Source organism: Podarcis melisellensis, assembly GCF_964234715.1.
Source record: "Podarcis melisellensis genome assembly, chromosome: 3".
Lineage (NCBI taxonomy): Eukaryota > Metazoa > Chordata > Lepidosauria > Squamata > Lacertidae > Podarcis > Podarcis melisellensis.
In genome coordinates, this window is record NC_138530.1 from 52501191 (window position 1) to 52518197 (window position 17007).

General features: G+C 41.9%; 1 protein-coding gene across 9 annotated transcripts in view; it reads left to right on the forward strand.

The window, feature by feature from the left end:
- The window catches only part of AGPAT4 (1-acylglycerol-3-phosphate O-acyltransferase 4), a 47690-nt gene that overhangs the window by 24938 nt on the left and 5745 nt on the right, over nucleotides 1-17007 (forward strand). For 8 of the 9 annotated variants that reach the window (XR_014167192.1, XR_014167193.1, XR_014167194.1 and 5 more), the window contains exons 3-8: nucleotides 224-393; nucleotides 1031-1192; nucleotides 3140-3293; nucleotides 6965-7067; nucleotides 7297-7372; nucleotides 9496-9694. Coding sequence is in view for 5 of the 9 variants with exons in the window: in XM_081906919.1 (XP_081763045.1) it covers nucleotides 224-393; nucleotides 1031-1192; nucleotides 3140-3293; nucleotides 6965-7067; nucleotides 7297-7372; nucleotides 9496-9694 (864 nt within the window). In the remaining 4 variants the exon portion in view is untranslated. Of the gene's footprint in view, nucleotides 1-223; nucleotides 394-1030; nucleotides 1193-3139; nucleotides 3294-6964; nucleotides 7068-7296; nucleotides 7373-9495; nucleotides 9695-9986; nucleotides 10432-17007 lie in introns of those variants that run through there. The other variant, XM_081906920.1, reaches the window with a different exon arrangement.

Below are 17007 nucleotides of genomic sequence, written 5' to 3' on the forward strand. Positions count from 1 at the left end.
ATTGTATTTGGTTTGTTGGTGCTTCAGGATTCTGCTTAGACAATTATTATCCATTTTCACCATGGGCTGCCTTGGTAGGAAGGGTAGGATATAAATATTATATATATATATATGTATATATATATATATATATATATGTTCTGAGGAATCAAGAATGGATGCTCTAACAAAACCTCTGGTTATGTTATAAATGTGTATTCATTGATTTGTTTGTTCGTTCCAGAATTGGTGATGTTGCTGGAATGGTGGTCGGGCACAACTTGTACACTATACACGGATCCCCAGAATTATGAAAAGTATGGGACAGAGAATGCCATAGTAATCCTTAATCACAACTTTGAAATTGACTTTCTCTGTAGCTGGAACTTTTGCGAAAGATTTGGAGTCTTAGGGGTGAGTCTTGACTAGTATTTCAATCAATTGCCCTTTACAGGAACTCTATGAAGCAAATTGGAGGTCACTTAGATTTCCGGTTGTTCCTTTGTGCATCTTCTTTTTTTAAATTGGCACTTTTATAACTTTCCTTTTTATTGGCTTGGAAGAGTAGAACTAGCTGAAGAAGAGGATGAGCTCAATGTTGCATGGTGGTATATCAGTTTATGTGGGCCTGATATATGTGTGTGTGTGTGTGTGTGTTTGTATCTCAAACCTACCAATCAGTTGTATACCATGGCCAGCTAAATGCTTGACAATCCCGTTTGAGTAATCTCAAGCAAGAAACAAAACCAAGATATTTATCCCCTTCTTCATAAGATGCCGTACTTGGTTGGTGGACTGTGAACAAGTTGCATATCCCTGCTTTGTAATAGTAATGATTAATTCAAAGCACAGCAACCAGGGTGTTGTCTGGCTGAGGGCATTTGGAGCACATTGCTGCAATGTTATTCCAGTGATGCTCTCTCCAAAGGGATGCATGAATGTATATAAAAAAGTGTACAGGTGTCTCTTTAATTATCCCTCCTCATGTTATAGATATATTGCCTTTTATTTAAATAAACTATTCTCTTCTGCCTTTTCTTCTGTTTCTCAGAGTTCCAAAGTACTTGCAAAGAAAGAGCTTGCTTCTATGCCAATCATTGGCTGGATGTGGTACTTCCTTGAGATAGTTTTCTGCACGCGAAAGTGGGAGGAAGATCGGAAAAATGTCGTGCAAGCCCTACTCAATCTCCGGGATTATCCTGAAAACTTTTGGGTAAACCATTTGGCAGTAGAGTAAAGTAAAAGTAAAGGGACCCCTGACCATTAGGTCCAGTTGTGACCGACTCTGGGGTTGTGGCGCTCTTCTTGCTTTATTGGCCGAGGGAGCCGGCGTACAGCTTCCGGGTCATGTGGCCAGAATGACTAAGCCGCTTCTGGCGAACCAGAGCAGTGCACGGAAACGCCGTTTACCTTCCCGCCAGAGTGGTACCTATTTATCCATTTGCACTTTGACGTGCTTTCAAACTGCTAGGTTGGCAGGAGCAGGGACCGAGCAACGGGAGCTCACCCCGTCACGGGGATTCGAACCGCCGACCTTCTGATCGGCAAGTCCTACGGTTTGTGGTTTTACCCACATCATCACCCGCGTCAGTAGAGTAGAGAAAACATATTTTCAGGAGGCACAAAAACCATTAATATGTAATAACTCTGAATTTGGAACATAAATACTCATTTACCCTTTTTCAAGGAACCCCTTCCACGTCAGCTGATTTGCCAAAGAACTCCAGCATCTTAGAGGCTTGTGTGGTTGTTCTAGGACAAGGGTGGCCAACAGGAGACCTGTGGGCTGTTATCTGGCCTGTACTTTAGCTTTCTCCAGTCCCCTCCACCATTTTGGGCTGGCAAGCTGCCACTAAGCACTTGACAGGCACCACTCCAAGCAGAAAAAAGGTGAACTCTCATTTGCAGCTTAGAATGGTGCTTGTCAGGTGAGCAGCAGTCCTGATTTTTTTAGTTTGTTTTGCTTTGCTTTTTGGCTGTGCAGTGCAGCTGCCCAAGAGATTTTGCATAGGAAATGATCCTGGATGGATCAAAAGGAGCACGAGAGCATCCTATCAGAAGGAACATTTCCCATAAGGAAATGGAAGCCTGCTTTAGAGACCTCTTCAGTGACACCTTTGTGAAGGAGTGGAGCATGGTTCTCCTGTGCTCTTTTTCGTTTTTGGCTTGAAGTTAGACCCTTATGTTAGGGACGCGGGTGGCGTTGTGTGTTAAACCACAGAGCCTAGGGCTTGCCGATCAGAAGGTCAGCGGTTCAAATCCCCGCGACGGGGTGAGCTCCTGCCAACCTAGCAGTTTGAAAGCATGTCAAAGTACAAGTAGATAAATACCTTCTGGTGGGAAGGTAAATGGTGTTTCCATGCACTGCTCTGGTTCGCCAGAAGCGGCTTAGTCATGCTGGCGACATGATCCGGAAGCTGTACGCCGGCTCCCTTGGCCAATAAAGCGGGATGAGCACCGCAACCCCAGAGTCGGTCACGACTGGACCTAATGGTCAGGGGTCCCTTTACCTTTACCTTTAGACCCTTGTGTTATCCCTGGGGAGGTGGGCCATGTTGCCTGGGGAAGATCTGTTCCTCCAAAGTCACCCCTCTTTTACACAGTCCACATGAAGCATCTTCCAGTTCTCTTTGGCCTCACTTGAAGGGAGGGCTGAGCTCTAGAGATGAATGGGTGGGACTGGTACTTAATGGCATGTTCTGCTGTGATCTTGGGGGAGCTCCTTCCTACGAAGCTAGTATTTGCCTCTGGAAGCAGATACCCCCAGTGATACCGAGCTATTCTGTGGCCAGCTATTTAAGACAGATACCAGATTTGGCAGATAGTTGGAAAGAGCATTGTGGTATGCATAAGAGCCATGTGAGTCATCCATGCTTCCACACTCGTGCTGCGTAACGCACTTTGCAGCCTGATGCACCTTTCTTAGTGGCTAGGCTTTCTCCTAATGCCTTTGGAGACAGCTGCACTTTTGTGATTTATCTGAAATGCTGCATTAACATACTGCATCAGCAGTAGTCATCTGTTTTCATCTGTGTAAACTGTCCACTGGTATACAACAAAATGGAATGAATTCGTTGCAGGGTTTTGTTGTTGTTATTTCTTTAGTCGGTTTATCTTCCTTATCAAGCTCTTTGGTGGTATGTATATATTTCTCTTTCAGTTCCTGATTCACTGTGAAGGCACCAGGTTCACAGAGCAAAAACACAAAATCAGCATGCAGGTAGCTGAAGCCAAAGGCCTACCCAAGCTCAAATATCACCTGCTGCCACGGACAAAGGGATTTGCTGTCACCGTCCAGTGTTTGAGAAATGTAGGTAAGGAATTGCACAAGGAAAAGTTTCCAATATATTATTTTGAAATCTTTTTTCAGAGTTATCTGCATACTGCAACTAAATAAGCGTCTAAACTAAAACAGAAGCAGCAGTTGCCACTGGATCACATCAGCCACTAAATTAGACCAACAGTTTTTCTGCAAAAGCTTAATGGCAGTTCTGCTTACTCATGATAATTTACTCGTGATAATTTCAAAATAACGCTACTTCCCTTCTGTTATGCCTATCAGTGTGGTTGCTCGAGAGTGGTCAGGCAAGGTCCCTCACGGGTCTTTTCAAAGGCTTTATTGTTGATGCAAAACATTTACAATGCAGAATGCCTCTGTTCCATGTCTTGCTCACTCACTAGCATAATCTGCGAGTGGGTGGTCCTTAAACTTTCCCCAGCAGAGTAGTTTTTTGACCCCCCAGCCAACGCCTCCCCTCTGTGCGAAAACCTACTGCGCAGGGAAGGCTTGGGTAAAGGGGGACCTCCCTCCTCCCCGCTTTGCTCAGGCACTGTGTCCTGGCTCTTTCTTGCATCCTCAGAGCCCTGCAGCTCTTCCCCACTGGAGGCGGGACCTCCTTCCTCCGCTGAGGAAGTGCTGCTTCCCACGATCTTTGGGGGCTCTCTGTAATCCAGCTGCCTTTCCACCTCTCGCCACTGAGCTGATAGCAGTTCCCTGACACCTTCCATCAGATCCCTTCTCCAAATGACTGCATTCTGACCATTGTATTTTGGCTTAATAACTGGAGATATGAACAAGACATGACTGCATATGAAGCTCCTTCATCCTTTCCTTTGCAGCTGGAGCAAACAAGCCTGGAAGTCTTCCATCAATCAGTTTCCCAAGTCAGGATATTAAATCATAGTTTGAGGTTGGCTCAATATTCTGGCTTGTTCTGAAGCTTGTTAACCATGGCCTCCCAGGTCAAATGAACCAGGAATTGTAGTTAACAGAAGGCTTCCTGGTTTAATTACTAGGAGAGAGGAAAGAAAGAGTATGTTTGTTCATTGTGTGGTTTTTAAAGCTGAGACATGATCATCCAAATGAACCCATGGTCCCCATGACTTTTTTCTCTAGACAAGAGAAAATACTATGTATTAACAGTGAGAAAGTTATAGGTTACCTTTTTGGCTCAAAACAGTGTCAACTGTCAAGGGGATTTTAAAAATCTAAACTATTTGGGGGATGTTATTTTAAATTTTGATAATTTTGCAAAATTGATATGTTTTAACTTACTCTTGGGTTTTCTTTTTGTGATTTGCTTTGTAATGCAGAAAGGTGAACTACAGCTCCCATCCGCCCCAACAATCATGGTCAATGGCCATGGATGATAGGATTTGTTTTTCAGCAACACCTGCCAGACCTCATAGCCAACTGAAAAGAAGCTCCATAATCCTTTGCCCCTTCCTTCCCTTTTGTCCTAATTTCAGTTTGGTTGTCCCAAATCTTTTTTTGCTTGCTGGCACAAAGGTACTGCATGAACTCTCCAGTTTACATTTCCTTGCTTTATGTGTTGTCCTTTAGCACAATATATGTGAGAAGCATTTTCCCAGCTAAATAGACTGCTATTAGATGCCCTGAGGTAATAGCATATAGCGTTATAGAGAAGCTTATTGGTCCATCATTTCCTGACCTGTACTTTTCTTTTTTCTTTTTCTTTTTGGGATGTATATCTATATAGATTTCAATTTCTTTCAGAGCTCTCTGATTTGTTTTCTTTTTTAAAAAAAATCAAAGAGAAGAGGTGCTTAGGACTCTCTCCTGCCCTCATATTTATGCCATAGAACATCAAATGATTCAGTAGTTTTTGTTGGACAAGCAAAAATAAGCCCATTTTGGGTTGTAACATCAGTGTAGGGAGGGATATGTGTGGTTTTGCATTATTCGATTTCATACATATATACATACATTTTTTTGTACTGACCTATTTACAGTTGGTCTGAGCAAGATTGCTGTGAAAGGTAAATTACTCAAATTTTTTAGGAGTTTGGCTGCTCCTGGTGAGAAAATATCAGCAATTTCCATCCTGAATGAAATGTTCAGTAAAAATCCAGATAGTCAAGAGTTAAAAGATCAATGACAAATAGGGCTGTGGAGTGTGGTGCCAGAATGATATGAGCTGACAAGCTTAATTGTGGATCATTAGCTCTACTTACTTTCAGCCAAACAAGCACTACAGTTCTTTCCTTTCAGAGGACCATTTTAATTGGTGTATAAAGCTCTCTGCACTTTCCTTAGATCTCTAATTCAATTTGTCAGTTCATCTTGTATCGCGGACTTGCACACTACAGTTGTAGCAGTTACTGGCTTACCCATCACTTCCAGAAAGTGAAAGCACAACCTCTAGAGGCCATTTTTCATCTTCATTTTACTCGCAGCAGTTTAGGTCTGCCGGAATTCTGGAGTGCAGTCCTTCCCCTACATTCACATGATCAGCCTTTGGAATGAGAGTGAGATTGTTAACTGAGTATGTGCTCTAAACAAGATGCCACCTTCTTTTCTTCCTATCTTCTGCCATTCTCCCAGGCAGGTGTATATGCCTGCAAAAGGGATGCAAGAAATAGCATGCTTCTTATTGCTAAAACAGTCTTTGAATTTGTTTGAAATGAACTGGAATATTGCCTGTCTTCTGACTCTGTAAGATTTTTGGACAACCAAATAGTTTAACTGAAAACCGGCTATTTATTATTTCAGGTTTTTATGCACCGTTTAATCAGTAGCTTTTATAATAGCACAAAACAATAAAAACATATTAAAACCAAACAGGAACCTGTACATCACCGCAGGCTTTTAGCCTGCTGGAATTAGAGAGTCTGAATGTAGCCAGGAGTGGGCCTGTCTGATCTCAGTTTGGCAGAAGTTCCACCATTTTGAATACTAAGTATATTGCAGAAGAAGTGATAGGAAATCCCATGTTTTCCCAGGATGCTCTCATGGAATGCTCTTGCCTCGCTCTGCGGGACAAGAACCTGGAAAACATATGTGTGTTTGTGCATGTGTATCTGGTGCACCTTAAGAGCTTGTGTGTGTGTGCGCGCGCATTTGTCAATAAATAACTATCCACCTTTTGCCTCCCTTGGCTTGGTGTGTGCAGGACATGGTGTGGCTGCTGTATCCATTGCACCTAGTTGCTGAGGTGCCCCCTCCACCCTCAGGAGGTTTGCAGGTGGTTGCATATGTTGTGTTAGGCACCAAGCCTTTCTCCTGTCTTCAGCCATCTGCTACTGCAGACGTCACACCACCCACTGGGTTGCCACTTCTTTAAAATGTCTCATGTGGCAGATCCAACATCCTGGAGAGCCGGATGTTGGTTTGCTCCAGCCATACTTACCATGTGCCTTCCTACAGCTCTCACACTCATTTGCTATGTGTAATTTGTGGTTCCGGATCTGTCCTTTTGATTGATTCGAGCTCTAATTTGTTTTTTGATAGGCAGCTCACTTTCTATCCTACCTCTGAGTGTCCTTCCCTATCAGTTGTTGTAGTATGTATTTTTAAAAGTAAATACATAATAAACCACCGTCTCTGCCTATAGCAAGTGATTATTTTCCACTGTTGGATGGAGGCAGGGGACTTGTAAGTGATGCTCCCTGAGATAGCTCAGTAGTGCTAAAAATCATTCTGTGACAGCAATCATAGCGTGTGGTGTCTTCTCTTCCTCTGTAGTTTCAGCCGTGTATGATTCTACACTGAACTTTAGAAATAATGAGAATCCAACTTTGCTGGGAGTTTTAAATGGGAAAAAATACCAAGCAGATTTATATGTAAGGTAAGTATATTCCCTTTGCTATTTCCTTCCTCAATATACTTAACCCAAACAGTTGATTGTAAAAGTTTACCAGCTAATACATTTTGATGCACTCTTGACTCGATTGCATATGGCTTTAGATTGGAATTTGTACACATTTGCCCACTTCTAATTTAATAATGGTTGGTTTTAATTATATAGCAAATGGTAGCAAGCGGTTTTCTCTTTCTCTCCTCTTTATCCTTTGTAGGCGGATTCCATTAGAGGAAATCCCAGAAGATGAGCAGGAATGTTCTAAATGGCTTCACAAACTCTATCAAGAGAAGGTTGGTTTATTATTCAGCAGCTCTTCGGATGATAAAAGGCTCTACATGGATTTTCAGCCTCTTTGCAGACAGTCTCCTGCAGTAGTTGTGTTTCCTAATGCATTTTAAACAGCAGAAACTCTCTGCATCTGTGTTGGTGTAGCCAGTTGCAAAAGGAAGACAGGGCTCCTGCACCTTTAATGATGCAGAAGAAAGGATATCAGCAGCAAGCTACACCTGCTGAAATCCCCTCTTCTACACCACTATTAAAAGTTGGAGAAGCCCTGTTCTCTTTTGAATCTGGTCACCCTAATTTGTGTTTAGAAATCGAGGAGGCAAGGCAGGGGAGACACACCCACCCACCCTTTGCAACAGAGCATAGGTCTGCTGCTTTCTTCCTGCTACTAGGACTTTAATTATTCTGCTCTGCCATGAACCATGCACAAGATAATGGAATGTAGTACCTTTAAAAAAAACACAACCCCAAAAAACCCCTTTCCCCATTTCAAATATACCATCCATTAGTTTGAATTAATCTGTATATTTGAACAATTGGCTGATAGTTCTTCAAGCTGATTAGATATTGTTAAGCTATTGTTCTACGAAGAGAGGAATTGTAACTCTGAATCCACTCAAGCCCCTTTGAGTCCAGCTTCTTTGTTTTCAAAAGAAGCCAGCCTAATGCCTCTAGATGCTCACAAGTCTAGAATGATGTTGATGTTCTTCCCATGTAGTTTGTTCCCAATACCTGGAGGATGAGACATTATACTTGATTCTCAAATGTTTAACTTTCCCTGAACGTACAAATGAAGTCATATCTTCAAAATCCTCCATAATTTGCATATTCCTTCCGTGCCTTTTTGGAAGGAAAAAGACATACTTCTGGATTTTATTGATTTATATGCTTTATTAAGTGTTTTCGAACACTTCCAACAACACAAAATGATGATAACCAGGAAGGAAGGGGTGGGTAGGTTCTTGCTCACATAATAAAGGGGGGAAGCTGGCATGAGGTGGCCCAGTAGAAGGTTTTAAAACATGGAATATGTTCAAATTGTGATCACTGTAATGGATAGAAATAAACATGCAATGTATTTCACCAGTGGTACATTAAAAAAAAGGAAGAGTCACTTTCTGGCAGAAACCCCCCCCCACACACACTAAATAAATGGAAAAGACAAATTTCCTTGTGAAGCTGAATCTAAGAAGAATGTATTATAGAGGTGCTGACAGACTTGATTAAATCTCTGGGTTATATCTCATTTCCTTGCTTCATCAAAACCAATTTGGAAACGAGGAATTTCTCATGGTTGGCAGCTAGAAATAACCCTCAGGCCTCTTATGTGTCTTTCCCCAAAATACATATTATCTGATCTGAATAAACTAAAGTAACTTAAGAAGCAGAACTTCCCCAAATGGGTTGTTTTGTTCCCCAGAAATTTAAGCACATAAATCAATTCCCAAATTATTAAAATTAGAAAGTGGCACAAGGCTGCAGTAGGTGAAGGATTTGTTTATGTGTACTATTCCCCCCCCCAATATGTTTATTGCTTGGTTTGTAGAGCAACTAGAAACTAACTATGTTGATGTTGCAAAACGTTACACCAAGATCAGTTAATATTCTTCTCTTTTGATTATAAATCTCTTGGAGATAAGGGCTCATTAAAACTGCATTGTTGGTGACTGACAAACTAACAGCGGGAAACAGGCAAGCTTGTTTCCTCTGTGATATCCCTCCACAATGTCCACCAAGAGATCAGAGGCGATCAAACCTTCTGCAGGAGTCAATTGAAATCCAAAGGATGGTTATGTGCATGTCTATGTATCTGTTCCTTAGACTTCTGCTGCTCACCAAAGCAGTTTCTATAGCAGCAGCGTTTAAAACTGCACAGTATCTTGTTTATTAGTGGGATCCATTTCAGAGGAAAGGGAATTCAAAGCTTAGGTCACATGTGTGGTTCTCTCCCTGTGCACATATCATATCTTGGGTTCCTGTGCTAAGGTAGAAGTGAGTGACAGTGTGGCAAAAATAGTTACTAAGGTGAACAAGGAGATTTGCTATGCCTGATTGGAGACTTGGGGGGGATGGGCATGCTCTGGGCCCCTTGACATCTTCTCACTCTCTCCTCCTTTGCCCTAACCAGGATTCTTTTCAAGAGGAATACTACAGAACAGGAGCCTATCCTGGCACTCCCATAGTGCCACCCCGGCGGCCGTGGACTCTATTGAATTGGCTCTTCTGGGCCATATTGTTGCTATATCCTTTGTTCAAGCTGTTCATCAACATGATCAGCAGCGGCTCCTCGCTGACTCTGGCGATGTTTGCCTTTGTTTTCATTGCAGGTGAGCTGTGGTTTGCAACCTTAAGGCTGCCTCTAGAAATAATATTTTGAGGAAATGGGTCCTTTTTCCATTCTGCCTTTAACTAATTTTCTTGAGCATTTGTTCATCAATTAGATGTTTGCACGCGCACTGAGGTCTGATGGGGTGGGGGAGGAATTTTGTGTACCGGTTGCCCCCAGTAGACCACTCTAGAGGCAGTGCTGGAATTCAGCTGAGTGACATTTTGCTGTGCTATCACTGAAACTTAATCTTATTTCTCTCTCTCTCTCTGAATTAATATTGCTTTTTAAAGTCTGCAGAACTCAACTGAAAAGTACCCGTGAGTAAAGACACTGAAGAACTTCTCATTTCTCTTCCAGTCAGGGAGCAAAATGGAAAGAAATGAACTGAAGCTAGCAAGTTTTCAAATGCACTTACTTTTCCAACGATGAACTGGGCTAATCTTGTCTTTTTCTTTCCTTTCTGTGATGGTAAATAACCAATATATCAAACGTTTGGGCACATGGCTTCAGCTCAGGGTCTCCACTTGACGTTTCAATCCTGTCTGATAGTTAAGCTTCATATTTGCAAAAGAAAAGTAAGCTTTTAGAAAGGGTGATATGGGGAAAACGAATGTCAGGATTGTGCCTATTCTTTCGGAATTGAAGAGTCTCCGAATGGCTGAGTCGGTCCGAAGACTGTTAGCAGATGCTCATTATCAGATTCTGAATTCTTGCAATTTTGTATTGAGCTATATTAGCCAGTACCCTCCAAGTCTGCAGCATATAGTGAACAGGCTTCCTCATTCTGCACCACACCAGAATATTTGCTCATGAAACTTGCTTCAGTTTTGTCAAACCAGAGGTTTCAGGACTGAAGAGCACCATGTCTTTCTATGCTAATGTGTTCAGGTAAGCCACCCAGCATAATTCAAAAGCATCCTGTGTGAAATCAGAGAATGTTTTCTCTTGCCTGTAATGAATTCTCTTTTTCAAGCTACCGTTCCCCCCTCTTACATTCTCTTGGTGTCCTGATCTAATCAGCTTATACAATATAAGAAAATAGTTGGTATTCTGTATTAAATCATAGTAGTAGTACTGCAACGTCTCGGGTATGACTGAGATGACCCTGAAGTTGTTGTTGTTGTTGCTGTTGTTGTTATATATTTCTTTATACCCCACCTTTTCCCCTAAAGGGACTTCTTGTTGGCAAGTGCTTGCTAGCCAGTCAGTGTATGAAGACCATGCTCTGTTTTGTGCTTGTGTTCAGATATGACTCATATGGCTCATCGATTAAACCCAGAGTTCATCTAGATTCAAGAGCTCTTGTTAACCGTACCAGTCAGATTGCGTAGCTCGATTGGATTAACAGATTCAAAAACCAAGTGTAATGTAATATTTTTGGACTAGGAGAATACAGTGAGGAAGGGTTCGCCCTGTCTTTAACCATATAGTCTGGGTTCTAGAAGGCAGCAATGTAAATTATATATTTCATATAGTTTACACACAACTGAAACAAATGGCATCAGAGCAGCCCAAATTTTGTGCCAACTGCATACATTAAGCAAGACTATTTGGTTGGTTTGCAGTCCTCACTTTGCTCATAAAGTGTGTGGTTAGAGAACTCTGCAGCAAACAGGAACATTGGCTACTGGAAATCCATTCTCAAGCCTATCTTGCAATTGTAGCACATAGAAGCTTCCTTTTTTTTTAAGGGGGGGGAGAAACACCTGATACCAGTTGTTGGGTCTTACACAGAATATACACAGCCTTACTTTTAATTGCAGGTGCATGGATTGCGTGCTTTCTTCCTTACAAAAGCCTTCAAAATTGGCCCCAGTATTAACAGTTAGGACATAGAAAAATCAGAGGGGCAGGTAGATGTCGCTGCCTAAGACTGTGCAGAGGAACAGGGCGGAGAGACTTGCTGCCAGTCAGATATGTGGCTGGGCACTATTTCTCCCCTGCCAGGATTGCACTGGTAGTGGTCATGGCAAATCATCTGCTGCAAGCAGAAAATGCAGCTTTGCACATTGTCTGCTCAGCCCACGATTGAATAACTAGGCAGTGTGGTGTCCTGACACATGTGCTTACGCAAAGCAATTTGGAGGATCCATTCAGTTAGCACGGGTGCGGTCTTATCTGGACTAAAAGGGGAAAGAACATTCAGGCAGACCAGTGAATCAACCCCATGTAGTATAAGGGGACTCCTTTTATATGGAGTGCTGTTTTGGTGGCACGATTGTCATAATGACTGCAATAATTATAACCAAAGGTTTCACCTTTTTTCCCCCTTTTGAGATGGAAGCATCTCTTGTTATTTGTTGATTTTTAATCTTTTTATGTTTTTATTCAAGAATGCATCCACAGTGGTGTTTTCTTTTATTTTTTCAGGCTCCCAACAGTATTATGGTGCAGGATAGCTCAGCTGGTAGAGCATGAGACTCTTAATCTCAGGCTGAAGGGTTCGAGCCCTATGCTGGGCAAAAATATTTCTGCATTTGCAGAGAGACCCTCATGGTCCCTTCCAACTTTACAAGTCTGTGATTCTTTGACAGCTTAGCTCCCAGATGCTCAGTGCCAGAAAGGGGCTATGTTGGGTTTTGAAGGTGGGTTCAATCTGATGCTTTTGAATATTTAATGCTAAGAACATTTGAGAAGTTGTGGAATGTTTCCAGCCCATAAATTTTACAGGGAAGAGAATTAGCCGATAATAAAGATAGACTTGGGAAACGATGAGGTCCAATGTTGCACGACCACAGTTATTATATAGCATAGTGTGATGATGGTGGAGGACACATTGATTGATTTTTGTAGTGGAAAAGGATATTCGGAATGTTCTTCAGGTTGTAATCATAATTCTGTGCGGATTGTAAGATTAAGGTTTTAAATGGAGAATGCTCTAAGATTTCAAAGACTTCGATCTGCAGTAGATTACACCTAAACTATGCAAGAAATTGCTAGCTGGGCAATTACAAAAAGGAAATGTTTGTAGTTACTCATGTTGCATGTACTGCTGCATGTTTAGTGCATGTGGATTATCTGAAACTGACTTGAAAGTGTTGCCTGTTTAACTATCAAGCTACTGTAAATTTTCATCACTGGCTCTTAAATAACAATCTAGACAGAAATCCACATGGCTATATTAAATGTTAACCTGAAACTGCATGCATAATGTGAGAGGTCATCACACATGTTTCAAATACTCTGTAGTGAGAATTACATGTGAGAATTTCAGGACAGAGCAGCTTATGTTTTAAGTACTACTTGTTACTAGTGAGCGGAGATTGCATAGATGAGATGTGAAAGTACACAGTTACTTTTTGATTCTGGAAACGTAACCAGGTTATGTATACAACAGTAGATACCCCAACTTAGTCCTAAAGCCTTCCCCAAATCACCACAGTGCATACACTCAAGCTCATTGATTAGAAAACTTTGCTGGGTTGTGGATTTTAATGAAAGCAGCTCCCTCAAGAGGGATTCTCATGTCACATTACTCTGGATTGATTTTAATTTGAATTAAAAATAATTTTATTTTCTCTAACCACAATTTTTCTCTTCTTTTGTTCGTGGTTCCTGGAATTAGCAATTTTGCTTCTGTTCTTTATATTAGTACGTGGGAAACACTGGGCAAGTCACGATAACGATCCAAGATTATTTATTTAATTTTACATTCAACACATACAGTGTTTTTTAAAAAAAATAAGAAAGGGGGAAAGGTCTAGTATATCATTATAACGATTATTAACAGTTAATTACATTTTTTTACCGTACTGTATTTTGTATAAACGAGTTCCAAATTTCATTATACTTGGCCATGCAACGTCTTAATGATCCCATGTTAAAAACCAACCTTCTCCTTCTTCCCAAAGTGAAGGGCATTCCTGCTCAAATCTTAAGGAGTGATACCGAGCTGAATAGGAAATGTCTAAGGGTACGTAGCAGCAGAATAGTGTAACACATGCCTGGGCTTTACATTAGTCCTGCTTCTGTTTTGTGCCAGTCTTGTGTCCCTGTTTTATCTGGCTATGTAGTAGAATGGTGGCAGCTCCCTGGAGTGAGGGACCGGTTTTGGAAGCTGGTTAGCTGGTCCCGTCTTTCTGAGAAGCCACCCCAATATAGTTCTGTGAATGGCAAATATGTTGCTGCTACCATGACAAACCACCTGAGCTCCACTAGATGGTATGACAGAGGGAAGCAGGGGGTTTAGGTTGCAATGTAAAGTAGGGCTGAAGAGCCTGCCCAATATTGGATTCCAGGTCCCATCAGTCACAGCCAGAACGGCTAATGTTCAAGGATGCGAGTCCAACATTTGCAGGGCCACATCTTCCTCATTCCTGATAAAAGAGGTGGATCAATTAAATGCATTTTATTTCCATAAGGCTTTGACGGGATCTCCTGCTTAATAGTAAACATATTGCAGAGAAAGTTGCGGAAGCCATCTGGTGGCCAGCACAGGAATAGCCTCTTTCTAGGAAAACAGCTGCACAACTCAGTTTGAGTACATATGTGAATGGCAAGGGTAGATAGCTGCTATCAGGAAGAAAAAAAAGTATATGTTCTGTCTAGTATATCAACCTGATTTTTATTTTCTGCATACCTGCCTATGAATTGGGTCATGTGTGCTTCTAGTTTCCAGAAATACCTTTTCTTTGAAGTGAAGACTTCCTCTAATATCATGCACTCTGCCAATCAGTGACTGGGTATTTCTAGCCATTCAGTGTCCACAGTGGAGTGCTGAATGTCAACAGCATAATATTGGGTTTTAGATCAGGCATTATAGACTACGGGGGCCTTTAGTTCTGTGCCAATCCCTGAATTTGCTGGTGGACCCTTTTGTGGAGGGGATAGGGTTTTCTCCCCCCTTCTCCTTCTGCTCCTCCTTTCTGCTATGGGAATAGCCATGTGTGTTTACAGTTCACATTGAGTCTTGATCCAGCTAAAGTTTGTAATTACCAAATGCCCCTGAAACTGGTGGAACAAGTTACAATGAAATAAAACCTGTTTGGAAAACAATGTGGGTTAGTTCCCACCAAGTTTGGCTCAGAGCAGGCCAACTGAACTTGATTACCCAAGTTAGTAATGGCTATTAATTTCAATGGGTCAGCTCTGTCTTACAATGGGAACTGCCTTGTGAATCCCGATTCACTTTAGCTGGATTGTGGCCTCCCTGTCTCAGCCATCTCTGTCCAAAAATGCCCAGGCAGGTGGAGGGAGGAAAGGAGACTCTGGATAAGGTTTGCTTTTCTTCCCTACCATTTGGGACCTACCTCCCATGTCATTCTTCTGGTTACTTATTAACACTTTCCCTTCTTCCTTCCATCTCCGCTACCTGAAATATTTGGTTTTTAGCCAAAGCAAAAGAGAGGCTGGGTATTTGATTCAGCAGCTTGTTGGGTAGGTAGCAGTCTTTAGGTGGATCTTCCCCCGAGCCATTTCTCCTAAGTAGCACAGCTCCTTTCAGCAATGTCAGCCTTGATAGAATGTGTTTTTATAAGAGCATGAACATGTGTCTTTGAATTGTGCATGTGTCTCAGTGTGCATGGATGTGTCTGTGCCTTTCTTTCCCTTTCTTTCTCTTCCCTCCTTGTTTCTAGGACCCTGCTAGGTGACTATTGGTTAAGGACCTTGGAGAAGGCTTGAAGCTAGTAAGTGAAATTGCTTGAGCTTATCCAGTAGCCAAGACTCTCCAAGGGATACTAGCATGATGTGATGGAGGTGGGGTTGGATACTGTGGCGGCTGAACATGTGCTTTCATTCCTCTTCTCCACTAAGGTGCCGTCGAAAACCCAATTACATTTTTTTTAAAACCGATAACAATTGAGGTTCCTGTTTAAAGCATCCAAGAGTGTAGCTTCTTCCCAATTTGTTTCCTCTTTATCTTGAAAGGTGACTTCATTTATTAACTTGATACCCTAGGGATGGCATATGGGCAAGTTTCTTAATTATAGCGAAACAGTGACATGCTGCAAACTGCCACATATCCAGTGTAGCTGAAGAAAGAACAGCCTTGAGGCTGAGAAAAGGCCTGAACAGAGCCATGTCTCAGTGTGGAAACTAGGCTAGAGGCACTTGAGGGTCTGCTGCAGCAATTATCATGGTCAATTGCATGAGAATTCACTGAGAACAAAAACTGGGCAATGGCAGTGACTTATGGTTAGATTGTGCCTTTGCAGAATAGCATATAGAAGAGGTTATGTTGCTACTATTATGTGGTGGGGGGGATTGGGAATGCCAGGGGGCAATTTGCATTCCTGTCCAGTTCAGAGTGGCCAAACTAATAGGTTTCTTGCATTCACTGACCCTGCAGAGTACTGAGTAGTTGGGACAGGGTTTTGAATTGTGCTGACTGTAACAAGAGTATTCTAATTTAGAATTAGAGTAATTCATGGAGGTTAATGCTCTCCATGGCTCCATGGTTGGAGGTGGTATGTTTCTGAACACCAGTTGTTTGAAACTGCAGGCGCGTGCTGTTTCACTCACGGCCTGCCAATGGGGTTGCCATAGGCATCACGTTGGCCACTGTGAGAGCAGGATGGATGCAAGTTTGCAAAAATCACCACACAAGGACTACTTAGCTGGATTCCTTATGTCACAAACTGACTTGTCAAAGTGGAATTCTTCAGGGCCCACTGCTATAGCCCTGAGCAGCAGCAGTTTCAGTTTGGGAGGATATGGCTTAATTGCCAGGATCTCGTGGCCTTTTTATTAATATGGAACACCAACAGCCACCTTAGCATGTAAAAGCCACAGGTGAAGAAAACTGCAGCATTGTATGTGAGCCTGTCTGGCACACAGGTTGTCTTAAGGCTTGCATGCCACTTGTCAAATGTATTTTCTGCTTGCAGTTCTTATGCTCACAGGTGTAACTTAACTTGATCATCTATCTATTTAAGTCCTTGGAAAACTGTATGAGGTAGATGTGATTTTCTAAAAGTACAGACTGGATCTGTATGTTATTGTCTCCAGTTTTCATAGTTGGATACCTTTGGTCGCTAGTCTTTTGCTCTAGAAAGCTAGTTATGGTGACATGTCATGAAGTCCGTACGATCAGAGTTGCTGGACAATCATGTAATCTGGCAGATTCCAGTCAAAGAGCTCTCTCTATTTCTTAGCCTATGCTGACTTTTTGAGAAAAAGTTGTGACTGAATGTAGCCTTACTGGTACATACACATAATCGCTTAAGGATTTTACAGCTGAACAATAAAATAAACATTGTGGTGTCAAAAAGTTTTTGACAGTTGTTTACAGGCTCATCATGGTGGCCTATCTGGGTTCCATTTTATGAGTTCACTGAAGGGGGGAACAAGTATACTTTTCTCTCTTTAAAA